Source organism: Aphelocoma coerulescens, unplaced genomic scaffold (assembly GCF_041296385.1).
Source record: "Aphelocoma coerulescens isolate FSJ_1873_10779 unplaced genomic scaffold, UR_Acoe_1.0 HiC_scaffold_221, whole genome shotgun sequence".
NCBI lineage: Eukaryota > Metazoa > Chordata > Aves > Passeriformes > Corvidae > Aphelocoma > Aphelocoma coerulescens.
In genome coordinates, this window is record NW_027183567.1 from 197,204 (window position 1) to 224,807 (window position 27,604).

The 27,604-nt window shown below is 46.0% G+C and overlaps 1 protein-coding gene across 4 annotated transcripts; it reads left to right on the forward strand.

The window, feature by feature from the left end:
* On the forward strand, positions 1–26,825 carry HGH1 (HGH1 homolog). 4 transcript variants are annotated; one of them, XM_068999092.1, is made up of 6 exons: positions 1–536; positions 6,479–6,579; positions 12,769–12,867; positions 19,465–19,556; positions 24,896–25,018; positions 26,664–26,825. In XM_068999092.1, the coding sequence occupies exons 1-6, from the start codon at positions 1–3 to the stop codon at positions 26,823–26,825; spliced, it is 1,113 nt and encodes a 370-aa protein (XP_068855193.1). The 4 variants fall into 4 exon arrangements, with proteins under 4 accessions (XP_068855193.1, XP_068855195.1, XP_068855194.1 ...); XM_068999094.1 differs by lacking the exon at positions 19,465–19,556; XM_068999093.1 differs by lacking the exon at positions 6,479–6,579 and having other exon boundaries at positions 12,722–12,867.
* Positions 26,826–27,604: the final 779 nt, after the last annotated feature.

Genomic DNA, 27,604 nt, shown 5'->3' on the forward strand with positions numbered 1-27,604 from the left:
ATGGCGGCGGAGACGAAGGAAGCCGCGGCGATGGCGGAGGCGAGCAGCGAGGCCGCGGCGGCCACGGCGCTGTCGGAGCTCACGGCGCTGCTCTCCCCGTCCTCTCCCGCCGCTCCCGAAGCAGCCGAGGCCGCGCTGGCTCTGTCCGGCAGCGCCTCAGGCCGGGCGCTGCTGGCCTCCAACCCCGCGGCCTTATCGGCCTTGGCCGCCATGGCCGCCTCGGCCTCGCGCGGTGCCCACACGGCCTTGGCCGCTCTGGTGAACGCGTCCGCCGAGCCCGCGGCGCTGGAGCCGCTTCTCGCGGCTCTGCCGCCGTTGCTGCCGCTTCTCCCGAGCTCCGGAGCCGTTTGCGGGCTCCTGGCCAACCTGAGCCGCGAGCCCGGCGCGGCCCCGCGGGTGCTGCGGGCGCTGGGCCCCGGCGCGGAGCCGCTGCTGAGGGCGCTGAGCGGGGCCCGGCCCCCGGAGGAGCTCGGGGCGCTGCTCTGCAACCTCAGCCAAGCGCCCGAGGGCCGCCGAGTGCTGATGGATCGCTCCCGGTGAGGGAAAATCGGGGGTAAAAGGGGGGAAATTGGGGCTAAAGGGGGGAAATTGGGGATAAAAGGGTGGGAAGGGTGAGCGGGAGTGTCCCGCTGGGGCGGGAGCTGAGCTGGGGTCGTGGGGGCTCTGCGGAGCTGCTGGAGCGCTGCCAGTGAGGGAAAAAAGGGGAAAAATGGGGAAAATCGGGAATAAAAGGGGGAAAATTGGGCATAAAAGAGGGAAAAATCGGGAATAAAAGAGGGAAAATTGGGCTAAAAGGGGGAAAAATTGGGGATAAAAGGGAGGGAAGTGTGAGCGGGAGTGTCCCGCTGGGGCGGGAGCTGAGCCGGGGTCGTGGGGGCTCTGGGGAGCCGCTGGAGCGCTGCTGGTGAGGGAAAAAAGGGGGAAAATGGGGATAAAAGGGGAGAAAATTGGGCTAAAAAGAGGGGAAATGGGGATAAAAGGGGGAAAAATGGGGATAAAATGGGGAAAACTGGGGCTAAAAGGGTGGTAAGGGTGATCGGGAGTGTCCCGCTGGGGCGGGAGCTGAGCCGGGGTCGTGGGGGCTCTGCGGAGCCGCTGGAGCGCTGCCGGTGAGGGAAAATCGGGAATAAAAGGGGAAAATTGGGCATAAAAGGGGGGAAAATGGCGAATAAAAGGGGGAAAATTGGGATTAAAGGGGGAAAAATTTGGCTAAAAGGGTGGGAAGGGTGAGCGGGAGTGTCCCGGTGGGGAAGGAGCTGGGCCGGGGTCGTGGGGGCTCTGCGGAGCTGCTGGAGCGCTGCCGGTGAGGGAAAATCGGGGGTAAAAGGGGGAAAATCTGGGATAAAAGGGGAAAATTGGGCATAAAAGAGGGAAAAATGGGGAATAAAAGGGGGAAAATGGGGCTAAAAGGGAGGGAAGTGTGACTGGGAGTGTCCCGCTGGGGCGGGAGCTGAGCCGGGGTCGTGGGGGCTCTGGGGAGCCGCTGGAGCGCTGCTGGTGAGGGAAAAAAGGGGAAAAATGGGGATAAAAGGGGGAAAATGGGGCTAAAATGGGGGAAAATTGGGATAAAAGGGGGAAAAATCTGGAATAAAATGGGGAAAATTGGGCATGAAATGGGGAAAATCGGGAATAAAAGGGGGAAACCTGGGAAAAAAGGGGGAAAATCGGGGATAAAAGGGGAAGATTGGGGATAAAAGGGGGAAAAATCGGGAATAAAAGGGGGAAAATCTGGGATGAAAGGGAAAAATTGGGATAAAAGGGTGGGAAAAAATGCGGAATAAAAGGGGGGAAAATGGGGAATAAAAGGTGGAAAACTTGGGAAATAAGTGAAAATTGGGAAAAAAGGAGGAAAAATTGGGAAAAAAGGGTGGAAAATTGGGATAAAATGGGGAAATTGGGGAATAAAAGGGGAAAATTGGGAATAAAAGGGAAAAATTGGGTTAAAAGGGTGTGGAAAATGGGAAAAAAGGGGGAAAGTGGGGATAAAAGGAAAATTGGGATAAAAGGGGGGAAATTTGGGATAAAAGGGGGAAAGTCTGGGATAAAAGGGGGAAATGGGGAATAAAATGGGGAAAATTGGGCTCAAAGGGGGAAAATGGGGAATAAAAGTGGGAAAATTGGGGGTAAAAGGGGAAAAATTGGGATAAGGGGGGGAAAATGGGATAAAAGTGGGAAAAATTGGGAAAAAAGGGGAAAATGGGGAATAAAAGGGGGAGAATTGGGGACAAAAGGGGGAAAATGGGGAAAAAAGTGGGAAAATCGGGAAAAAAGTGGGAAAAATGGGGAAAAAAGGGGGAAAAGGGTGGAAAATTTGGGAAAAAAGTGTGGAAAAATTGGGAAAAAAGGGGGAAAATTGGGAATAAAAGGGGGAATTGGGAATGAAAGAGGGAAAATTGGGGGTAAAAGGGGGAAAATGGGGAATAAAGGGTGGAAAAATTGGGAAAAAAGGGGGGAAAATTGGGAATATGGGGGGAAAAATGGGGATAAGAGGGGGAAAAATGGGGACTAAAAAGGGGGAAAATTGGGCATAAAAGGATGGGAAAAAGGGGGAAAACTGGGAAAAAGTGGGAAAAATTGGGAAAAAAGGGGGGAAAAATTGGGAAAAAAAGGGAAAAAATTGGGATAAAGGGGGAAAAATTGGGAAATGGGGAATAAAAGGGGGAAATCGGGAATAAAAGAGGGAGAATGGGGAATAAAAGGGGGGAAATGAGGAATAAAAGGGAAAATTTGGGACAAAAGGGGCAAAAAGTGGGAAAAATTGGGGAAAAAGTGGGAAAAATTGGGAAAAACGTGTGGGAAAATCGGGAAAAATCGGGAAAAAGGGTGGAAAAATTGGGAAGAAAGTGGGAAAACTTGGGAAAAAAGGGGGAAAAATGGGGATAAGAGGAGGAAAAATGGGGAATAAAAAGGGGGAAAATTGGGAATAAAAGGATGGAAAAATTGGGAAAAAAGTGGGAAAAATTGGGAAAAAAGTGGGAAAAATTGGGAAAAAAGGGGGGAAAAATTGGGAAATGGGGAATAAAAGGGGGAAAATGGGGAATAAAAGGGAAAATTGGGGACAAAAGGGGGAAAAAGTGGGAAAAAAAGTGGGAAAAATTGGGAAAAAAGCGTGGAAAAATCAGGAAAAAAGGGTGGAAAAATTGGGAAAAAAGGGGGGAAAATGGGGAATAAAAAGGGGGAAAATTGGGAATAAAAGGATGGAAAAATTGGGAAAAAAGGGAAAACTTGGGAAAAAAGTGGGAAAACTTGGGAAAAAAGGGGGAAAACTTGGGAAAAAGTGGGAAAAAATTGGGATAAAGGGGTAAAAATTGGGAAAAAAGGGGAAAATTGGGAATAAAAGGAGGAAATCAGGAATAAAAGGGGGGAAATGGGGAATAAAAGGGAAAATTGGGGACAAAAGGGGGAAAAAAGTGGGAAAAATTGGGAAAAAAGTGTGGAAAAATCGGGAAAAAGGGTGGAAAAATTGGGAAGAAAGTGGGAAAACTTGGGAAAAAAAGGGGGAAAAATGGGGATAAGAGGAGGAAAAATGGGGAATAAAAAGGGGGAAAATTGGGAATAAAAGGATGGAAAAATTGGGAAAAAAGGAGAAAACTTGGGAAAAAAGTGGGAAAAATTGGGAAAAAAGGGGGGAAAAATTGGGAAATGGGGAATAAAAGGGGGAAAATGGGGAATAAAAGGGAAAATTGGGGACAAAAGGGGGAAAAATTGGGAAAAAAGTGGGAAAACTTGGGAAAAAAGTGTGGAAAAATTGGGAAAAAGGGGTGGAAAATTGGGAAAAAAGTGGGAAAAAAGGGGGAAAAATGGGGAATAAAAAGGGGGAAAATGGGGAATAAAAGGATGGAAACCTTGGGAAAAAAGGGGGAAAAATTGGGAAAAAAGGGGAAAACTTGGGAAAAAGGGGTGGAAAATCAGGAAAAAAGTGGGAAAAATTGGGAAAAAGGGGGAAAAATCGGGAAAAAAGTATGGAAAACTTGGGAAAAAGGGGTGGAAAAAGTGGGAAAAATTGGGAAAAAAGTGGGAAAAATTGGGAAAAAGTGGGAAAACTTGGGAAAAAGGGGAAAACTTGGGAAAAAAGGGGGAAAACTTGGGAAAAAAGTGGGAAAAATTGCGAAAAAAGCGGGAAAAATCGGGGAAAATTGGGAATAAAAGGGGAAAATCGGGGAAAAAAGTGGGAAAACTTGGGAAAAAAGTGGGAAAAATCGGGAAAAAAGTGGGAAAAATTGGGAAAAAAGTGTGGAAAACTTGGGAAAAAGGGGTGGAAAAATCGGGAAAAAAGTGGGAAAAATTGGGAAAAAATGTGGAAAAATCGGGAAAAAGGGGAAAAATTGGGAAAAAAGGGGTAAAACTTGGGAAAAAGGTGTGGAAAACTCGGGAAAAAGGGGAAAACTTGGGAAAAAAGGGGGAAAAATCGGGAAAAAAGCTGGAAAAATCGGGAAAAAATTGGGAAAACTTGGGAAAAAAGTGTGGAAAACTCGGGAAAAAGTGGGAAAACTTGGGAAAAAAGTGGGAAAACTTGGGAAAAAAGGGGGAAAAATTGGGAAAAAAGTGTGGAAAACTTGGGAAAAAGGGGTGGAAAACTTGGGAAAAAAGGGGGAAAAATTGGGAAAAAAGTGGGAAATGGGGAATAAAAGGGGAAAATCGGGGAAAAAAGTGGGAAAACTTGGGAAAAAAGTGGGAAAAATTGGGAAAAAATGTGGAAAAATCGGGAAAAAGGGGAAAAATTGGGAAAAAAGGGGGAAAACTTGGGAAAAAGGTGTGGAAAACTCGGGAAAAAGGGGAAAACTTGGGAAAAAAGGGGGAAAACTTGGGAAAAAAGGGGGAAAAATCGGGAAAAAAGCAGGAAAAATCGGGAAAAAATTGGGAAAACTTGGGAAAAAAGTGGGAAAACTTGGGAAAAAAGTGGGAAAATCGGGAAAAAAGTGTGGAAAAATCGGGAAAAAGGGGGAAATGGGGAATAAAAGGGGAAAACTTGGGAAAAAAGTGGGAAAACTTGGGAAAAAGGGTGGAAAAATCGGGGAAAAAAGGGGAAAATCGGGAAAAAAGTGGGAAAACTTGGAAAAAAAGGGGGAAAAATTGGGAAAAAGTGGGAAAACTTGGGAAAAAAAGTGGGAAAAAGGGGGGAAAATTGGGACAAAGGGCGGAAAAAAGTGGGAAAAAAGGGGGGAAAAATTGGGAAAAAAGGGTGGAAAAATTGGGGGTAAAGGGGGAAATGGGGAATAAAAGGGGGGAAAAGGGGAAAAAAGTGTGGAAAACTTGGGAAAAAAGTGGGAAAAATTGGGAAAAAAGTGTGGAAAACTCGGGAAAAAGTGGGAAAAATTGGGAAAAAAGTGGGAAAACTTGGGAAAAAAGGGGGAAAAATTGGGAAAAAAGTGTGGAAAACTCGGGAAAAAGTGGGAAAAATTGGGAAAAAATGTGGAAAACTCGGGAAAAAGGGGAAAAATTGGGAAAAAAGGGCGAAAACTTGGGAAAAAGGGGTGGAAAAATTGGGAAAAAAGTGGGAAAAATTGGGAAAAAAGTGTGGAAAAATTGGGAAAAATTGGAAAAAAGTGTGGAAAACTTGGGAAAAAAGTGGGAAAAATTGCGAAAAAAGGGTGGAAAATCGGGAAAAAAGTGGGAAAAATTGGGAAAAAAGTGTGGAAAAATTGGGAAAAATTGGGAAAAAAGTGTGGAAAACTTGGGAAAAAGGGGGGAAAAATTGCGAAAAAAGGGTGGAAAATCGGGAAAAAAGTGGGAAAACTTGGGAAAAAAGGGGGAAAACTTGGGAAAAAAGTGGGAAAAATTGGGAAAAAGGGGTGGAAAAATCGGGAAAAAAGGGGAAATGGGGAATAAAAGGGGAAAATCGGGGAAAAAAGTGGGAAAACTTGGGATAAAAGGGGGAAAAATTGGGAAAAAAGGGGGTAAAATTGGGAAAAAAGGGGGAAAACTTGGGAAAAAAGTGGGAAAAATTGCGAAAAAATTGGGAAAAATTGGGAAAAAAGTGGAAAACTTGGGAAAAAGGGGTGGAAATATCGGGAAAAAAGGGGGAAATGGGGAATAAAAGGGGAAAATCGGGGAAAAAAGTGGGAAAACTTGGGAAAAAAGTGGGAAAAATCGGGAAAAAATTGGGAAAGCTTGGGAAAAAAGTGTGGAAAACTTGGGAAAAAGGGGTGGAAAAATCGGGAAAAAAGTGGGAAAAATTGGGAAAAAATGTGGAAAACTTGGGAAAAAGATGTGGAAAACTCGGGAAAAAGGGGAAAACTTGGGAAAAAAGGGGGAAAACTTGGGAAAAAAGGGAGAAAAATCGGGAAAAAAGTGGGAAAAATCGGGAAAAAGGGGGAAATGGGGAATAAAAGGGGAAAATCGGGGAAAAAAGTGGGAAAAATTGGGAAAAAAGGGGGAAAAATCGGGAAAAAAGGGGGAAAAATTGGGAAAAAAGTGGGAAAACTTGGGAAAAGAAGTGGGAATGGGGGTGCCCGTGTGACGGGCGTGCCCCCCCCAGGGCGGTGCTGCCGCGGCTGCTGCCGCTGGTGCGGGGCCCGGGCTCGGCCGAGCTGCGGCGCGGGGTCCTGGGGGCTCTGCGGAACTGCTGCTTCCAGCACGGTAAAATCCGGGAATGGGGGAATGGGAATGGGGAATGGGGCTGGGGGTGGGGCTGGGGGGGTGGGAATGGGAATGGGGGTGGGGCTGGGAATGGGGGAATGGGCTGGGGATGTGGGAATGGGGGTGGGAATGGGGCTGGGGATGGGGGAATGAGCTGGGAATGTGGGAATGGGCTGGGAATGGGGGAATGGGGCTGGGAATGGGGGTGGGAATGGGGGTGGGAATGTGGGAATGGGCTGGGAATGTGGGAATGGGGTTGGGAATGTGGGAATGGGCTGGGAATGTGGGAATGGAGCTGGGGATGGGGCTGGGAATGTGGGAATGGGAAGGCGGGAATGGGGCTGGGAATGGGGCTGGGAATGGGGCTGGGAATGCGGGAATGGGAAGGTGGGAATGGGGCTGGGAGTGGGGGAATGGGGCTGGGAATGGGGGTGGGAATGTGGGAATGGGAATGCGGGAGTGGGGCTGGGAATGTGGGAATGGGGCTGGGAATGGGCTGGGAATGGGGCTGGGGATGCGGGAATGGGGCTGGGAATGTGGGAATGGGGCTGGGAATGGGCTGGGAATGTGGGAATGGGGCTGGGAATGGGGTTGGGAATGGGGCTGGGAATGAGCTGGGAATGTGGGAATGGGGCTGGGAATGTGGGAATGGGGCTGGGAATGGGGCTGGGAAGGCGGGAATGGGGCTGGGAATGTGGGAATGGGCTGGGAATGCGGGAATGGGAATGGGCTGGGAATGGGCTGGGAATGCAGGAATGGGGCTGGGAATGGGGCTGGGAATGCAGGAATGGGGCTGGGAATGTGGGAATGGGCTGGGAATGTGGGAATGGGGCTGGGGATGGGGCTGGGAATGCGGGAATGGGAAGGTGGGAATGGGGCTGGGAGTGGGGGAATGGGGCTGGGAATGGGGGTGGGAATGTGGGAATGGGAATGCGGGAATGGGGCTGGGGATGTGGGAGTGGGGCTGGGAATGGGGCTGGGAATGGGCTGGGAATGGGGGAATGGGGCTGGGAATGGGGCTGGGGATGGGGGAATGGGGCTGGGGATGGGAATGCGGGAATGGGGCTGGGAATGTGGGAATGGGCTGGGAATGTGGGAATGGGGTTGGGAATGTGGGAATGGGCTGGGAATGTGGGAATGGAGCTGGGGATGGGGCTGGGAATGTGGGAATGGGAAGGCGGGAATGGGGCTGGGAATGGGGCTGGGAATGGGGCTGGGAATGGGGCTGGGAATGCGGGAATGGGAAGGTGGGAATGGGGCTGGGAGTGGGGGAATGGGGCTGGGAATGGGGGTGGGAATGTGGGAATGGGAATGCGGGAATGGGGCTGGGGATGTGGGAATGGGGCTGGGAATGGGCTGGGAATGGGGCTGGGGATGCGGGAATGGGGCTGGGAATGTGGGAATGGGGCTGGGAATGGGCTGGGAATGTGGGAATGGGGCTGGGAATGGGGTTGGGAATGGGGCTGGGAATGAGCTGGGAATGTGGGAATGGGGCTGGGAATGTGGGAATGGGGCTGGGAATGGGGCTGGGAAGGCGGGAATGGGGCTGGGAATGTGGGAATGGGCTGGGAATGCGGGAATGGGAATGGGCTGGGAATGGGCTGGGAATGCAGGAATGGGGCTGGGAATGGGGCTGGGAATGCAGGAATGGGGCTGGGGATGTGGGAATGGGGCTGGGAATGGGGCTGGGAATGCAGGAATGGGGCTGGGGATGTGGGAATGGGGCTGGGAATGGGGCTGGGAATGGGGCTGGGAATGTGGGAATGGGAAGGCGGGAATGCGGCTGGGAATGGGCTGGGAATGGGGCTGGAAATGGGGCTGGGAATGGGCTGGGAATGTGGGAATGGGCTGGGAATGTGGGAGTGGGGCTGGGAATGGGGCTGGGAATGTGGGAATGGGGCTGGGAATGCGGGAATGGGGCTGGGAATGGGCTGGGAATGTGGGAATGGGGCTGGGAATGGGGCTGGGGATGGGGCTGGGAATGTGGGAATGGGAAGGCGGGAATGGGGCTGGGAATGTGGGAATGGGCTGGGAATGGGGCTGGGGATGGGGCTGGGAATGTGGGAATGGGAAGGCGGGGAATGGGGCTGGGAATGTGGGAATGGGCTGGGGATGGGCTGGGAATGTGGGAATGGGCTGGGAATGTGGGAATGGGGCTGGGAATGGGGTTGGGGATGGGGCTGGGAATGCGGGAATGGGAATGGGGCTGGGAATGGGCTGGGAATGAGCTGGGAATGGGCTGGGAATGGGGCTGGGAATGGGCTGGGGATGGGCTGGGAATGCGGGAATGGGGCTGGGAATGCGGGAATGGGGCTGGGGATGGGCTGGGAATGGGCTGGGAATGGGGGAATGGGGCTGGGGATGGGCTGGGAATGGGCTGGGAATGGGGGAATGGGGCTGGGAATGGGCTGGGAATGGGGCTGGGAATGGGGGAATGGGGCTGGGAATGGGGCTGGGAATGGGGGAATGGGGCTGGGAATGGGGCTGGGAATGGGGGAATGGGGCTGGGAATGGGCTGGGAGAGTTCCTGGGAGCGGCTGATCCCGGGAATTTGGGGTTGGGAATGTGGGAATGGGGTTGGGAATGGGCTGGGAGAGTTCCTGGGAGTGGCTGATCCCGAGAATTTGGGGTTGGGAACGTGGGAATGGGGCTGGGAGAGTTTCTGGGAGAGACCGAGGGGCTGATCCCAGGAAAATTGGGATTGGAGGGATCCAGGGGGGATCCCGGAGCGGGATCTGCTGGCAGGGAACAGGGACAGGAGCACAGGGATTCCCGGGTTTTTTTCCAGGTTTAAGGAATTCCTGGGATTTTCCAGCTTTAAGGAATTCCCTGGTTTTTTTCACATTTGAGGAATTCCTGCCTCTTTTTCCAGGTTTAGGGAATTCTTGCCCCTTTTTTAGATTTAAGGAATTCCCTGGATTTTCCAGCTTTAAGGAATTCCTGCCCCTTTTTCCAGCTTTAAGGAATTCCCAGGGTTTTTCCAGGTTTAAAGAATTCCCTGGTTTTTTTCCAGCTTTCAGGAATTCCTGCCCTATTTTAGGTTGAAGCAATTCCCTGATTTTTTCCCCCAACTTTGAGGCATTCCCTGATTTTTTCCAGCTTTAAGGAATTCCTGTTCCTTTTTCCAGATTTAAGGAATTCCCTGATTTTTCCAGGTTTAAGGAATTTCTGCTCCTTTTTTAGATTTAAGGAATTCCCAGGGTTTTTTGCAGTTTTAAGGAATTCCCAGGATTTCCCATCCCTGTGGATTTGGGATCAGGGCCGGGATTTGGGATCCCCATTCCCAGGATGTGGGTTTGGGATGGGTTTGGGGTGGGGATTTGGGATCCCATTCCCAGGGTTTGTGGGCTGGGATTTGGGATCCCATTCCCAGGGTTTGTGGGCTGGGATTTGGGATCCCCATTCCCAGGATTTGGGGTGGGATTTGGGATCCCCATTCCCAGGGTTTGGGGTGGGATTTGGGATCCCCATTCCCAGGGTTTGGGATGGGATCAGGGCCGGGATTTGGGATCCCCATTCCCAGGATTTGTGGGATGGGATCAGGGCTGGGATTTGGGATCCCATTCCCAGGATTTGGGATGGGTTTGTGGGATGGGATTTGGGATCCCATTCCCAGGGTTTGTGGGCTGGGATTTGGGATCCCATTCCCAGGATTTGGGCTGGGATTTGGGATCCCATTCCCAGGGTTTGTGGGCTGGGATTTGGGATCCCCATTCCCAGGATTTGGGGTGGGATTTGGGATCCCCATTCCCAGGATTTGGGGTGGGATTTGGGATCCCCATTCCCAGGGTTTGGGGTGGGATTTGGGATCCCATTCCCAGGATTTGGGGTGGGATTTGGGATCCCCATTCCCAGGGTTTGTGGGATGGGTTTGGGATGGGGTTTGGGATCCCCATTCCCAGGGTTTGGGCTGGGATTTGGGATCCCATTCCCAGGGTTTGGGACGGGTTTGTGGGATGGGATTTGGGATCCCATTCCCAGGATTTGTGGGATGGGATTTGGGATCCCCATTCCCAGGATTTGTGGGATGGGATTTGGGATCCCCATTCCCAGGATTTGTGGGATGGGATTTGGGATCCCATTCCCAGGGTTTGTGGGATGGGATTTGGGATCCCATTCCCAGGGTTTGGGGTGGGATTTGGGATCCCCATTCCCAGGATTTGGGGTGGGATTTGGGATCCCATTCCCAGGGTTTGTGGGATGGGTTTGGGATGGGGTTTGGGATCCCCATTCCCAGGGTTTGGGCTGGGATTTGGGATCCCATTCCCAGGGTTTGGGACGGGTTTGTGGGCTGGGATTTGGGATCCCATTCCCAGGGTTTGGGATGGGATCAGGGCTGGGATTTGGGATCCCATTCCCAGGGTTTGGGGTGGGATTTGGGATCCCATTCCCAGGATTTGGGATGGGATCAGGGCTGGGATTTGGGATCCCGTTCCCAGGATTTGTGGGTGGGATTTGGGATCCCATTCCCAGGATTTGTGGTGGGATTTGGGATCCCCATTCCCAGGGTGTGGGATGGGATTTGGGATCCCCATTCCCAGGGTGTGGGATGGGATTTGGGATCCCATTCCCAGGGTTTGGGCCGGGATTTGGGATCGCCATCGTGGTGGGATTTGGGATGGGATCAGGGCCGGGATTTGGGATCCCCATTCCCAGGATTTGGGATGGGATCAGGGCTGGGATTTGGGATCCCATTCCCAGGATTTGTGGGCTGGGATTTGGGATCCCATTCCCAGAGTTTAGGGTGGGGATTTGGGATCCCCATTCCCAGGATTTGGGGTGGGATTTGGGATCCCCATTCCCAGGATTTGTGGGATGGGATTTGGGATCCCATTCCCAGGGTTTGGGGTGGGATTTGGGATCCCATTCCCAGGGTTTGGGCCGGGATTTGGGATCGCCATCCCTGTGGGATTTGGGATGGGATCAGGGCCGGGATTTGGGATCCCCATTCCCAGGATTTGGGATGGGATCAGGGCTGGGATTTGGGATCCCATTCCCAGGGTTTGGGGTGGGATTTGGGATCCCCATTCCCAGGATTTGGGGTGGGATTTGGGATCCCCATTCCCAGGGTTTTTGGGATGGGTTTGGGATGGGGTTTGGGATCCCCATTCCCAGGGTTTGGGCTGGGATTTGGGATCCCATTCCCAGGGTTTGGGACGGGTTTGTGGGCTGGGATTTGGGATCGCCATTCCCAGGGTGTGGGATGGGATTTGGGATCCCCATTCCCAGGATTTGTGGGATGGGATTTGGGATCCCATTCCCAGGGTTGGGCCGGGATTTGGGATCGCCATCCCTGTGGGATTTGGGATGGGATCAGGGCCGGGATTTGGGATCCCCATTCCCAGGATTTGGGGTGGGATTTGGGATCCCATTCCCAGGATTTGTGGGATGGGATTTGGGATCCCATTCCCAGGGTTTGGGCCAGGATTTGGGATCGCCATCCCTGTAGGATTTGGGATGGGATCAGGGCCGGGATTTGGGATCCCCATTCCCAGGATTTGGGATGGGATCAGGGCTGGGATTTGGGATCCCATTCCCAGGGTTTGGGGTGGGATTTGGGATCCCCATTCCCAGGATTTGGGGTGGGATTTGGGATCCCCATTCCCAGGGTTTTTGGGATGGGTTTGGGATGGGGTTTGGGATCCCCATTCCCAGGGTTTGGGCTGGGATTTGGGATCCCATTCCCAGGGTTTGGGACGGGTTTGTGGGCTGGGATTTGGGATCCCCATTCCCAGGGTGTGGGATGGGATTTGGGATCCCCATTCCCAGGATTTGTGGGATGGGATTTGGGATCCCATTCCCAGGGTTGGGCCGGGATTTGGGATCGCCATCCCTGTGGGATTTGGGATGGGATCAGGGCCGGGATTTGGTATCCCCATTCCCAGGGTTTGTGGGATGGGTTTGGGGCTGGGATTTGGGATCCCATTCCCAGGGTTGGGCCGGGATTTGGGATCGCCATCCCTGTGGGATTTGGGATGGGATCAGGGCCGGGATTTGGGATCCCCATTCCCAGGGTTTGTGGGATGGGTTTGGGGCTGGGATTTGGGATCCCATTCCCAGGGTTTGGGATGGGTTTGTGGGATGGGATTTGGGATCCCCATTCCCAGAGTTTAGAGTGGGGATTTGGGATCCCCATTTCCAGGGTTTGGGGTGGGATTTGGGATCCCATTTCCCCTCTGGAATTGCCAGAGCACCACGCGTGGCTGCTGAGCCCGGAGCTGGAGCTGCTGCCGCTGCTGCTGCTGCCGCTCGCCGGCCCCGAGGAGCTGCCCCCGCACGAGATGGAGCGTGAGTGCGGCATTCGGGGGGATTTGGGGCGCTTTGGGCGATTTTGGGGATTTTGGGGATTTTTGGGGAATTTTTGGGATTTTTTGGGGAATTTTGCGAATTTTTTTTTTGATTTTTTGGGGAATTTTGGGGATTTTTAATGGATTTTTTTTTGGATTTTTTATGGATTTTTAATGGATTTTTTATGGATTTTTTATAGATTTTTTGGGGATTTTTAATGGATTTTTTATGGATTTTTTTGGGAATTTTGGGGGGGTTTTTTTGATTTTTTGGGGAATTTTGGGGATTTTTTATGGATTTTTTGGGGATTTTTTGGGATTTTTTTTTTATTTTTTGGGGAATTTTGGGGATTTTTTGGGGAATTTTTAATGGATTTTTTTGGGGATTTTTGCGGGATTTTTGGGGAATTTTTTATGGATTTTTTGGGGGATTTTGGGAATTTTTTAATGGATTTTTTATGGATTTTTTTGGGAATTTTTAATGGATTTTTTATGGATTTTTTGGGGAATTTTGGGGAATTTTTAATGGATTTTTTATGGATTTTTTTGGGAATTTTGGGGAATTTTTTTTGGATTTTTTGGGGAATTTTGGGAATTTTTTTTGAATTTTTTCCCGCACGAGATGGAGCGTGAGTGCGACGTTCGGGGGGATTTGGGGCACTTTGGGCGATTTTGGGGATTTTTGGGATTTTTTGGGGAATTTTGGGGATTTTTTGGGGAATTTTGCAAATTTTTTTTTTCTTTCTCGGGGAATTTTGGGGATTTTTTTTTGGATTTTTTTGGGAATTTTGGGGATTTTTTTTTGGATTTTTTTGGGGAATTTTGGGGATTTTTTTGGGATTTTTTTGGGATTTTTTTTTTGATTTTTTTGGGAATTTTGGGGATTTTTTTTGGATTTTTTTTGGATTTTTTATGGATTTTTAATAGATTTTTTGGGGATTTTTTATGGATTTTTTATGGATTTTTTTGGGAATTTTGGGGGGGTTTTTTTGATTTTTTGGGGAATTTTGGGGATTTTTTATGGATTTTTTGGGGATTTTTGGGGATTTTTTTTTTATTTTTTGGGGAATTTTGGGGATTTTTTGGGGAATTTTTAATGGATTTTTTTGGGGATTTTTGCGGGATTTTTGGGGAATTTTTTATGGATTTTTTGGGGGATTTTGGGAATTTTTTAATGGATTTTTTATGGATTTTTTTGGGAATTTTTAATGGATTTTTAATGGATTTTTTGGGGAATTTTGGGGAATTTTTAATGGATTTTTTATGGATTTTTTGGGGAATTTTGGGGAATTTTTTTTGGATTTTTTGGGGAATTTTGGGAATTTTTTTTGAATTTTTTCCCGCACGAGATGGAGCGTGAGTGCGACGTTCGGGGGGATTTGGGGCACTTTGGGCGATTTTGGGGATTTTTGGGATTTTTTGGGGAATTTTGGGGATTTTTTGGGGAATTTTGCAAATTTTTTTTTTATTTCTCGGGGAATTTTGGGGATTTTTTTTTGGATTTTTTGGGGAATTTTGGGGATTTTTTTTTGGATTTTTTTGGGGAATTTTGGGGATTTTTTTGGGATTTTTTTGGGATTTTTTTTTTTTATTTTTTTGGGAATTTTGGGGATTTTTTTTGGATTTTTTTTGGATTTTTTATGGATTTTTAATAGATTTTTAATGGATTTTTAATGGATTTTTTATGGATTTTTTATGGATTTTTTTGGGAATTTTGGGGATTTTTTTTTGGATTTTTTGGGGAATTTTGTGGATTTTTTATGGATTTTTTGGGGATTTTTTGGGATTTTTTTTTTATTTTTTGGGGAATTTTGGGGATTTTTTGGGGATTTTTTGGGGAATTTTTTATGGATTTTTTTTGGGATTTTTGCGGGATTTTTGGGGAATTTTTTATGGATTTTTTGGGGGATTTTGGGGATTTTTTTATGGATTTTTTATGGATTTTTTGGGGAATTTTTAATGGATTTTTTATGGATTTTTTTGGGAATTTTGGGAAATTTTTTTTGGATTTTTTGGGGAATTTTGGGAATTTTTTTTGAATTTTTTCCCGCACGACATGGAGCGTGAGTGCGACCTTCGGGGGGATTTGGGGCGCTTTGGGCGATTTTGGGGATTTTTGGGATTTTTTGGGGAATTTTTGGGATTTTTTGGGGAATTTTGCGAATTTTTTTTTGGATTTTTTGGGGAATTTTGGGGATTTTTTTGGGGATTTTTTTGGGATTTTTTTTTTGATTTTTTTGGGAATTTTGGGGATTTTTAATGGATTTTTTTTGGATTTTTTATGGATTTTTAATGGATTTTTTATGGATTTTTTACGGATTTTTAATGGATTTTTTTTGGGATTTTTTATGGATTTTTTAATGGATTTTTTTGGGAATTTTGGGGGTTTTTTTTTGATTTTTTGGGGAATTTTGGGGATTTTTTATGGATTTTTTGGGGATTTTTTGGGATTTTTTTTTTTATTTTTTGGGGAATTTTGGGGATTTTTTTGGGATTTTTTGGGGAATTTTTAATGGATTTTTTTGGGGATTTTTGCGGGATTTTTGGGGAATTTTTTATGGATTTTTTGGGGGATTTTGGGGATTTTTTTATGGATTTTTAATGGATTTTTTGGGGAATTTTTAATGGATTTTTTATGGATTTTTTTGGGAATTTTGGGGAATTTTTTTTGGATTTTTTGGGGAATTTTGGGAATTTTTTTTGAATTTTTTCCCGCACGAGATGGAGCGTGAGTGCGACGTTCGGGGGGATTTGGGGCACTTTGGGCGATTTTGGGGATTTTTGGGGTTTTTGGGGAATTTTTTTGGATTTTTTGGGGATTTTTAGGGTGTTTTTTTGGATTTTTTGGGGAATTTTAAATGGATTTTTAATGGATTTTTTGGGGAATTTTTAATGGTTTTTTAATGGTTTTTTTGGGGAATTTTGGGGAATTTTTAATGGATTTTTTATGGATTTTTTTGGGAATTTTGGGGATTTTTGGGGATTTTTTGGGGAATTTTTAATGGACTTTTTTGGGGATTTTTGCAGGATTTTTGGGGATTTTTTTGGATTTTTTTGAGAATTTTGTGGATTTTTTATGGATTTTTTGCGGAATTTTGGGGATTTTTTTTTTTATTTTTTGGGGAATTTTGGGGATTTTTTGGGGAATTTTGGGGATTTTTTATGGATTTGTTTGGGAATTTTGGGGATTTTTTTGGGATTTTTTGGGGAATTTTTAATGGATTTTTTTGGGGATTTTTGCGGGATTTTTGGGGAATTTTTTATGGATTTTTTATGGATTTTTGCGGGATTTTTTGGGATTTTTTATGGATTTTTTTGAGAATTTTGTGGATTTTTTATGGATTTTTTGGGGATTCTTTGGGATTTTTTTTTTTTTTGGGGGAATTTTGGGGATTTTTTTGGGATTTTTTGGGGAATTTTTAATGGATTTTTTTGGGGATTTTTTTGGGATTTTTTGGGGAATTTTTAATGGATTTTTTGGGGGATTTTTGCGGGATTTTTGGGGAATTTTTTATGGATTTTTTGGGGATTTTTGCGGGATTTTTGGGGATTTTTTTTGGATTTTTTGGGGAATTTTTAATGGATTTTTTATGGATTTTTTATGGATTTTTTTGGGAATTTTGGGGATTTTTTATGGATTTTTTTTGGATTTTTTGGGGAATTTTGGGGATTTTTTTTTGGATTTTTTATGGATTTTTAATGGATTTTTTATGGATTTTTTATGGATTTTTTGGGGATTTTTAATGGATTTTTAATGGATTTTTTTGGGAATTTTGGGGATTTTTTATGGATTTTTTGGGGAATTTTGGCGATTTTTTGTGGATTTTTTGTGGAATTTTGGGGATTTTTAATGGATTTTTTATGGATTTTTTTGGGAATTTTGGGGATTTTTTTTTTATTTTTTGGGGAATTTTGGGGATTTTTTTGGATTTTTTGGGGAATTTTGGGGATTTTTTATGGATTTGTTTGGGAATTTTGGGGATTTTTTATGGATTTTTTTTGGATTTTTTGGGGAATTTTGGGGATTTTTTATGGATTTTTTATGGATTTGTTTGGGAATTTTGGGGATTTTTAATGGATTTTTTATGGATATTTTGGGGAATTTTGGGGATGTTTTTTGGGATTTTTGGGGATTGGGGAATTTTGGGGATTTTTTATGGATTTTTTAATGGATTTTTTGGGGAATTTTGGGGAGGTTTTTTGGGATCTTTGGGGATTGGGGAATTTGGGGGATTTTTAATGGATTTTTTGGGGAGTTTGGAGATTTTTTGGCGTTTTTTTTGGGGAGTTTAAGGGATTTTTGGGGGATTTTTGGGGAAATTTTGGGGATTTTTGGGGATTTTTGGGGAATTTTGGGGCATTTTGGGGCTTTGAGAAGGAGTTTTGGGGATTTTTTGGGGAATTTTGGGGATTTTTTGGGGATATTTTCGGGATTTTTTTGGGGGATATTTTCGGGATTTTTTTGAGGATTTTTGTGGGAATTTTGGGGATTTTTCAGGGAATTTTTGGGGATTTTTTGGGGATTTTTCAGGGAATTTTTGGGGATTTTTTGGGGATTTTTTTGGGGAATTTGGGGATTTTTGGGGGAATTTTGGGGAATTTTGGGGATTTTTGAGGATTTGGGGGATCCAAGCAGGACTTTTTGGGGTCAGGGACCACTTGGGGAGTTCGAGAAGGAATTTTGGGGTGAAATGAGGAATTTTGGGGTTTTGAGGAGCACTTTTGGGGTCAAATGAGGAATTTTGGGGCTTTGAGCAGGAATTTTGGGGTTAAATGAGGACGTTTTGGGGTTCAATGAAGATTTTAGAGGGGTTGAGAAGGAATTTTGGGGTTCAAGGAGCACTTTTGGGGTCAAATGAGGAATTTTGGGGTTCAATGGTCACTTTTGGGGTTCAATGAGGGTTTTTTGGTTCCAAGCAGGAATTTTGGGGTTCAAGGAGCACTTTCGGGGTCAAATGAGCACTTTTGGGGTCAAATGAGGAATTTTGGGGTTCACATGAGCACTTTTGGGGTTCAATGAGGAATTTTGGGGTTAAATGAGGAGTTTTGGGGTTCAATGACCACTTTTGGGGGTTCCCATGAGCACTTTTGGGGTTCAATGAGGATTTTAGAGGGGTTGAAAAGGAATTTTGGGGTTCAAGGAGCACTTTTGGGGTTCAATCACCACTTTTGGGGTTCAAGGAGCACTTTTGGGGTTCAATCACCACTTTTGGGGTTCAGTGAGGAATTTTGGGGTTCAATGAGGAATTTTGGGCTTTAGTGACCATTTTTGGGGTTCAATCACCATTTTTGGGGTTCAAGGACCACTTTTGGGGTTCAGTGATCACTTTTGGGGTTCAAGGAGCACTTTTGGGGTCAAATGAGGAATTTTGGGGTTGAATGAGGAATTTTGGGATTCAGTGAGCACTTTTAGGGTTCAATGGTCACTTTTGGGGTTCAATGAGCACTTTTGGGGTTCAATGAGGGTTTTGGGGTTAAATGAGGAATTTTGGGTTCCAAGCACCGCTTTTAGGGTTCAATGGTCACTTTTAGGGTTCAAGGAGCACTTTTGGGGTTCAGTGAGGAATTTTGGGGTTCAATGAGGAATTTTGGGGTTCAATGACCACTTTTGGGGTTCACTGACCACTTTTGGGGTTCAATGAGGGTTTTTCGGTTCCAAGCAGGAATTTTGGGGTTCACTGAGCACTTTTAGGGTTAAATGTGGAATTTTGGGGTTCACTGAGCACTTTTGGGGGTTCCCATGAGCACTTTTGGGGTTCCAAGCAGCACTTCTGGGGATTTGAGCAGCAATTTTGGGGTTCAATGAGGATTTTGGGGCTTGGAGCAGCACTTTTGGGGTTCAATGGTCACTTTTGGGGTCAAATGAGGAATTTTGGGGTTGAATGAGGAATTTTGGGGTCCAGTGAACACTTTTAGGATTCAATGACCGCTTTTGGGGTTAAATGAGGATTTTTGGGTTCCAAGCAGGAATTTTGGGGTTCACTGAGCACTTTTAGGGTTCAATCACCACTTTTAGGGTTCAATGAGCACTTTTAGGGTTAAATGTGGAATTTTGGGGTTCAGTGGTCACTTTTGGGGTTCAAGGAGCACTTTTGGGGTCAAATGAGGAATTTTGGGGTTGAATGAGGAATTTTGGGATTCAGTGAGCACTTTTAGGGTTCAATGGTCACTTTTAGGGTTCAATGAGCACTTTTGGGGTTCAATGAGGGTTTTGGGGTTAAATGAGGACGTTTAGCGTTCAGTCACCACTTTTAGGGTTCAATGAGCACTTTTGGGGTTCAAGGAGCACTTTTGGGGTTCTAGACAGGAATTTTAGGGTTCAGTGAGGGTTTTTGGGTTCCAAGCAGCACTTTTGGGTTTCAATGACCACTTTTGGGGTTCAATGACCACTTTTAGGGTTCAAGGAGCACTTTTGGTGTTAAATTTCCACTTTTAGGGTTCAATGGTCAGTTTTAGGGTTCAAGGAGCACTTTTGGTGTCAAATCTCCACTTTTGGGGTCCAGTCCCCCCTTTCAGGCTCCCAGCAGCCCTTGCTGCTGCCCTCAGGGCGGATTTGGGGCCGTTTTGGGATTTCTGAGGGGTTTTGGTGCCCTTGCAGAGCTGCCCCCGGAGCTGCAGTTCCTGCCCCCGGAGCAGCGGCGCGAGGAGGAGCCGCAGATCCGCCGGATGCTGCTGGAAACGCTGCTGCTGGTGGGGATTTGGGGCAAAATCCGGGGCTTTGGGGACTTTGGGGGGATTTGGGGGATTTTTTTTGGAATTCTGGGGATTTTTTTTGGGATTTTTTGGGGTTTTTTGGGGGATTTATAGGTTTTTTTTTTGGGGAATTTTGGGGGATTTTTATGGAATTTTGGGGAATTTTTTGGGGAATTTTTGGGGATCTTCGGGGATTTTTTGGATAATTTTTGGGAATTTTTTGGGATTTTTTGGGGAATTTTTGGTGATTTTTTTGGATTTTTTGTGGAATATTTGGGGATTTTGGGGATTTTTTTGGAGATTTTTGGGGGATTTTTTTTGGGATTTTTGGGAGATTTTTTGGGGGATTTTTGGGGGATTTTTTTGGGGACTTTTGGGAGATTTTTTGGGGATTTTTGGGGGATTTTTTGAGGATTTTTGGGGAATTTTGGGGGAATTTTTTGATAATTTTTGGGGGTTTTTGAGATTTTTTGGGGAAATTTGGGGGATTTTTTGGGGAGATTTTGGGGATTTTTTGGGGATTTTTTGGGGAATTTTTTGATAATTTTTGGGGATTTTTGGGGGGATTTTGTTAATGGGAATTTTGGGGGATTTTTTGGGGATTTTTTGGGGGGACTTTGGGGATTTTGGCGCGAGGAGGAGCCGCAGATCCGCCAGATGCTGCTGGAAACGCTGCTGGTGGTGGGGATTTGGGGCAAAATCCGGGGCTTTGGGGACTTTGGGGGGATTTGGGGATTTTTAGGGATTTTTTGGGATTTTTTTGGGGGATTTTTTGGGCTTTTTTTTGGATTTTTTTTTAATTTTTGGGAATTTTTTGATAATTTTTGGGGATATTTTGGGGAATTTTTTGGGATTTTTAGGGAATTTTTTTTGAATTTTGGGAGATTTTTGGGTAATTTTTTGGGTAATTTTTGGGGATTTTTTGGGGAATTTTGGGGGATTTTATTGGGAATATTTGGGAATTTTTTGGGAATTTTTGGGAGTTTTGGGGAATTCTTGGAGAATTTTTTTGCGGATTTTTGGGGGGAATTTTGGGAATTTTTGGGAGATTTTTTGAGATTTTTTTTGGAATTTTTGGGGAAATTTTTGGGTTTATTTGGGGATTTTTTGGGGATTTTTGCGGATTTTTTGGGGGATTTTTTGAGATTTTTTGGGGGATTTTTTGAGATTTTTTGGGGGGTTTCTGGGGAATTGGGATTTTTTTTGATTTTTTGGGAATTTTGGGGGATTTTTTTTTAAATTTTGGGAATATTTGGGGATTTTGGGGAACTTTTGGGGATTTTTTGGGTGGATTTTTTGGGATTTTTGGGAGATTTTTTGGGGGATTTTTTGGGGGATTTTGGGGATTTTGGCGCGAGGAGGAGCCGCAGATCCGCCGGATGCTGCTGGAAACGCTGCTGCTGGTGGGGATTTGGGGCAAAATCCGGGGCTTTGGGGACTTTGGGGGGATTTGGGGGATTTTTGGGGGATTTTTTGGGATTTTTTGGGGATTTTTTGGGGGAATTTTTGGGAACTTTTAGGAAGTTTTATGGGGAATTTCGGGGGATTTTTGGAGATATTTTGGAGATTTTTTGGGGGGAATTTTTGGGGATTTTTTTTGGGAATTTTTGGGGATTTTTGGATAATTTTTGGGGAATCTTTGGGGATTTTTTTGGTTTTTTTTGGGGAAAATTTGGGGGGAATTTTTGGGATTTTTTTGGGGAATTTTTTGGGGATTTTTGGGGAATCTTTGGGGATTTTTTTTTTATTTTTTGAGGAATTTTGGGGTTTTTTTGGGGATTCTTTGGAGATTTTTTAGGTAATTTTTGGGGATTTTTGGGGGAATTTTGGGGGTTTTTATTGGGAATTTTTGGGGAATTTTGGGGAATTCTTGGGATGGTTTTGGAATTTTTGGGGGGATTTTTGGGGATTTTGGGGCATTATTTGGGGATGTTTTTGGGAATTTTTTGGGAATATTTGGGGATTTTTTTGGGAATTTTTTGGAGAATTTTTGGGGATTTTTTTGGAATTTTGGGGAATTTTTTGATAATTTTTGGGGATTCTTTGTGGTTTTTTCGGGGATTTTTTTTGGGAATTTTGGGGATTTTTTTGGGATTTTTTTTTTTGATTTTTTGGGAGATTTGGGGGGATTTTTTTGGGATTTTTTGAGGAATTTTGGGGGATTTTTTTGGATTTTTGGAGGATTTTTTGGGGATTTTTTGGGGGACTTTGGGGTTTTTGGCGCGAGGAGGAGCCGCAGATCCGCCGGATGCTGCTGGAAACGCTGCTGCTGGTGGGGATTTGGGGCAAAATCCGGGGCTTTGGGGACTTTGGGGGGATTTGGGGGATTTTTAGGGATTTTTTTTGATTTTTTTTTGATTTTTGGGGGATTTTTTGGGGGAATTTTGGGGAATTTTTGGATAATTTTTGGGGAATCTTTGGGGATTTTTTTGGGATTTTTGGGGAAAATTTGGGGGGAATTTTTGGGATTTTTTTGGGGAATTTTTGGGGATTTTTGGGGAATTTTTTGGGGATTTTTGGGGAATCTTTGGAGATTTTTTTTTATTTTTTTGAGGAATTTTGGGTTTTTTTGGGGGATTCTTTGGAGATCTTTTGGGTAATTCTGGGGGATTTTTGGGGGAATTTTGGGGGATTTTATTGGGAACTTTTGGAGAATTCTGGGGAATTCTTGGGGATTTTTTGGGAATTTTTGGGGGGATTTTGGGGATTTTGGGGCATTATTTGGGATGTTTTTGGGAATTTTTTGGGAATATTTGGGTGATTTTTTGGGAATTTTTTGGAGAATTTTTTGGGGATTTTTTTGGAATTTTGGGGAATTTTTTGATAATTTTTGGGATTCTTTGTGGTTTTTTCGGGGATTTTTTTGGGAATTTTGGGGATTTTTTTGCGATTTTTTTTTTGATTTTTTGGGAGATTTGGGGGGATTTTTTTGGGATTTTTTGGGGAATTTTGGGGGATTTTTTTTTGGATTTTTGGAGGGACTTTTGGGGATTTTTTGGGGACTTCGGGGATTTTGGCGCGAGGAGGAGCCGCAGATCCGCCGGGATGCTGCTGGAAACGCTGCTGCTGGTGGGGATTTGGGGCAAAATCCGGGGCTTTTGGGACCTTGGGGGGATTTGGGGATTTTTAGGGGAATTTTGGGATTTTTAGGGGAATTTTGGGGATTTTTTTGGGGATTTTTTGGGGTTTTTTGGAGGATTTGTGGGGGTTTTTTTTGGAATTTTGGGGAATTTTTTGGGGAATTTTTGGGGATCTTTGGGGATTTTTTGGATAATTTTTGGGAATTTTTGGAGATTTTTTTGGGGAATTTTTGGTGATTTTTTTAGGATTTTTTGTGGAATATTTGGGGATTTTTTGTGGAATATTTGGGTAATTTTTGGGGATTTTTTGGGAATTTTTGGGGATTTATTTTGGGGGATTTTTTGGGGATTCTTTGGGGATTTTTTTGGAATTTTTTAGGGATTTTTTGGGGTAATTTTTAGGGGATTTTTGGGGATTTTTTTTTGATTTTTTGGGGACTTTGGGGTTTTTTTTGGGAGAATTTTTGGGGTTTTTTCGGGAGATTTTGGGCGTTGGGAATCTGGGAATGGCCGGGCTGGGAGCTGGGGGGGGTTCAGGGGGAGTTTTGGGGTTCCAGGAGGAATTTTGGGTTTTGAGAAGGAATTTTGGGGTCCAATGGTCACTTTTGGGGTTCATTGGTCACTTTTAGGGTCCAATGGTCACTTTTGGGGTCCAATGACCACTTTTAGGGTTCAGTGACCACTTTTGGGGTTCAATGGTCACTTTTGGGGTTCAATGACCACTTTTGGGGTTCAGTGACCACTTTTGGGGGTCCAATGAGCCCTTTTAGGGTCCAATGGTCACTTTTGGGGTCCAATGGTCACTTTTGGGGTTCATTGGTCACTTTTGGGGTTTAATGGTCACTTTTGGTGTCCAGTGACCACTTTTGGGGGTTTGAGAAGGAATTTTGGGGTTGAATGAGGAATTTTGGTGTCCAGTGACCACTTTTAGGGTTCACTGAGCACTTTTGGGGTTCAATGAGCCCTTTTAGGGTCCAGTGGTCACTTTTAGTGTCCAATGACCACCTTTAGGGTTTGATGAGCACTTTTGGGGTTCAATGAGGATTTTTGGGTTCCAAGCAGGAATTTTGGGGTCCAGTGGTCACTTTTAGGGTCCAATGGTCACTTCGGGGTTCATTGGTCACTTTTGGGGTCCAACGGTCACTTTTAGGATCCAATGGTCACTTTTGGGGTCCATTGGTCCCTTTTGGGGTTCAATGAGCCCTTTTAGGGTCCAATGGTCACTTTTAGGATCCAGTGGTCCTTTTGGGGTCCAATGACCACTTTTGGGGTCCAATGGTCACTTTTGGTGTCCAATGGTCACTTTTGGTGTCAATGGTCCCTTTTGGGTTTCAGTGACCACTTTTAGGGTCCAATGGTCACTTTTAGGGTTCATTGGTCACTTTTGGGGCTCAATGAGCCCTTTTAGGGTCCAATGGTCACTTTTGGGGTTCATTGGTCACTTTTAGGCTTCATTGGTCACTTTTAGGGTTCAATGGTCACTTTTAGTGTCCAATGGTCGCTTTTGGGCTCCAATGACCACTTTTAGGGTCCAATGACCACTTTTGGGGTTCAGTGAGCCCTTTTGGTGTCCAATGGTCACTTTTGGGGTTCATTGGTCACTTTTGGGCTTCAATGGTCACTTTTGGGGTTCAATGAGCCCTTTTAGTGTCCAATGGTCCCTTTTGGGGTTAATTGGCCACTTTTGGGGTTCAGTGGTCACTTTTAGGGTTCAATGGTCACTTTTAGTGTCCAATGGTCGCTTTTGGGCTCCAATGACCACTTTTAGGGTCCAATGGTCACTTTTAGGGTCCAATGAGCCCTTTTGGTGTCCAATGGTCACTTTTAGGGTCCAATGACCACTTTTGGGGTTCAGTGAGCCCTTTTGGTGTCCAATGGTCACTTTTTGGGGTTCATTGGTCACTTTTGGGTTCAATGAGCCCTTTTAGGGTCCAATGGTCACTTTTGGGGTTAATTGGCCACTTTTGGGGTTCATTGGTCACTTTTAGGGTCCAATGGTCACTTTTGGGGTTAATTGGCCACTTTTGGGTTCAGTGGTCACTTTTAGGGTTCAATGGTCACTTTTAGTGTCCAATGGTCACTTTTGGGGTTCAATGGTCACTTTTAGGTTTCACTGAGGATTTTTGGGTTCCAAGCAGGAATTTTGGGGTTCAGTGACCACTTTTGGGATCCAATGACCACTTTAGGGGTCCAATGACCACTTTTAGGGTCCAATGGTCACTTTTGGGGTCCAACCCCCCCTTTCCCTCCCCGCAGCTCTCGGCCACGGCTCCGGGGCGGCTGCAGCTGCGATCCCGAGGCGCCTTCCCGGTGCTGCGGGAGCTCCACGGGTGGGAGCAGCACCCAGGGGTGCTCCGCGCCTGCCGCCAGCTCATCCAGGTGAGCCGGGACGGGAGAGGGAATTTTGGGGTTCGGGATGGAATTTTGGGGCTTCCCGGGAGGAGTTTGAGGGGTTTGAGAAGGGATTTAAGGGGTTCCATATGGAATTTTGGGGTTCAATGAGGAGTTTGGGGTTCAATGAGGAATTTTGGGGTTCAATGAGGAGTTTTGGGGGTTCCCAGGAGGAGTTTTGGGGGTTTGAGAAGGAATTTAGGGGGTTTGAGCAGGAATTTAAGGGGTTCAATGAGGAATTTTGGGGGTTCAATGAGGGATTTTGGGGTTCAATGAGGGATTTTGGGGTTAAATGAGGAGTTTTGGGTTCAATGAGGAGTTTTGGGGGTTCCCAGGAGGAATTTTTGGGGGTTTGAGAAGGAATTTAGGGGTTTGAGCAGGAATTTAAGGGGTTCAATGAGGAATTTTGGGGTTCAATGAGGGATTTTGGGGTTCAATGAGGGATTTTGGGGTTCAATGAGGAGTTTTGGGGGTTCCCAGGAGGAGTTTTGGGGGTTTGAGAAGGGATTTAGGGGGTTTGAGAGGATTTAGGGGGTTTGAGCAGGAATTTAAGGGGTTCCATGAGGAATTTTGGGGGTTCAATGAGGAATTTTGGGGTTCCAATGAGGAATTTTGTGGTTGAATGAGGAATTTTGGGGCTTTGAGAAGGAATTTTGGGGTTCAGTAAGGACTTTTTGTGGTTAAATGTAGATTTTTTGGGGTTAAATGAGGATTTTTTGGGGTTAAATGAGGAATTTTGGGGGGTTCCATGGGAATTTTGGGGTTAAATGAGGAATTTTGGGGGGTTTGAGAAGGAATTTTGGGTTCAATGAGGATTTTTGGCTCTTTGAGAAGGAATTTTGGGGTTCAGTGAGGACTTTTTGTGGTTAAATGTGGATTTTTTGGGGTTAAATGAGGATTTTTTGGGGTTAAATGAGGAACTTTGGGGGTTTCCATGAGGAATTTTGGGGTTTTCCATGAGGGTTTTTGGGGTTCAATGAGGACTTTTGGGGTTCAATGAGGAGTTTTGGGGGTTTGAGAAGGAATTTTGGGGTTTGGGAAGGAATTTTGGAGGTTTAAGTAGGGATTTAAGGGGTTAAAAGAGGATTTTTGGGGCTTTGAGAAGGAATTTTGGGGTTCATGAGGATTTTTGGCTCTTTGAGAAGGAATTTTGGGGTTCAATCAGGACTTCTGGGGGTTCAATGAGGACTTTCAGGTTTCAATGAGGAATTTTGGTGCTTTGAGAAGGAATTTTGGGGTTAAATGAGGATTTTTGGGGTTCCAAGCAGGACTTTTGGTGTTCAATGAAGACTTTTTGGGGTTAAATGAGGTTTTTGGGGGTTCCCATGAGGAATTTTGGGGTTCAATGAGGAATTTTGGGTTCCAAGCAGCACTTTTGGGTTCCAAGCAGCACTTTTGGGGTTCAATGAGGAATTTTGGGTTCCAAGCAGCACTTTTGGGTTCCAAGCAGCACTTTTGGGGTTCAATGAGGAATTTTGGGTTCCAAGCAGCACTTTTTGGGTTCCAAGCAGCACTTTTGGGGTTCAACGAGCACTTTTGGGGTTCAACGAGCACTTTTGGCTCTTCGAGCAGCACTTTTGGGGTTAAACTTTGGGGTTTTTTTTGGGTTCTCCCCCCCCCCCCACCCCTGTAGGTGCTGATTGGGGACGAGCCCGAGGCGGGCATGGAGAACCTGCTGGAGGTGAAGGTTCCCGAGGAGCTGGAGCAGAGCCTGAGGGCGGCTGATGAGGAGGAGGAGGAGGAGGAGCAGCGCTGGAGGAAGGAGCAGCAGCAGGAGGAGGAGAAGAAGGAGTAGGAGGAGGAGGAGGAGGAGGAAGAGGAGGAGGAGGAGGAGGAGGAGGAGGAGGAAGAGGAGGAGGAGAAGGAGGAGGAAGAGGAGGAGGAAGAGGAGGAGGAGCAGGAGGAAGAAGAGGAGGAGGAGGAAGAGGAAAAGGAAGAGGAGGAGGAGGAAGAGGAAAAGGAAGAGGAAGAGGAGGAAAAGGAGGAGGAGGAGGAGGAAGAGGAGGAGGAGAAGGAGGAGGAAGAGGAGGAGGAAGAGGAGGAGGAGCAGGAGGAAGAAGAGGAGGAGGAGGAAGAGGAAAAGGAAGAGGAAGAGGAGGAGGAGGAGGAGAAGGAGGAGGAGGAGGAGGAAGAGGAAAAGGAAGAGGAGGAGGAGGAAGAGGAGGAGGAAGAGGAAGAGGAGGAGGAGAAGGAGGAGGAAGAGGAGGAGGAAGAGGAGGAGGAGCAGGAGGAAGAAGAGGAGGAGGAGGAAGAGGAAAAGGAAGAGGAGGAGGAGGAAGAGGAGGAGGAAGAGGAAAAGGAAGAGGAAGAGGAGGAGGAGAAGGAGGAGGAAGAGGAGGAGGAGGAGGAAGAGGAGAAGAAAGAGGAGGAGGAGGAGGAGGAAGAGGAAGAGAAGGAGGAGGAAGAGGAGGAGGAGGAGGAGGAAGAGGCACAGGCGGAGAGGAGGTGACGGCGAAAGGACCCCGGGGGACACCGCGTGACACCAAGGGTTGCCATGGTGACGGTGACAATGTGACCTCGAGGAGCCACTGGAATGACCGTGTGACCCCAAGGGTTGCCATGGTGACGGTGACA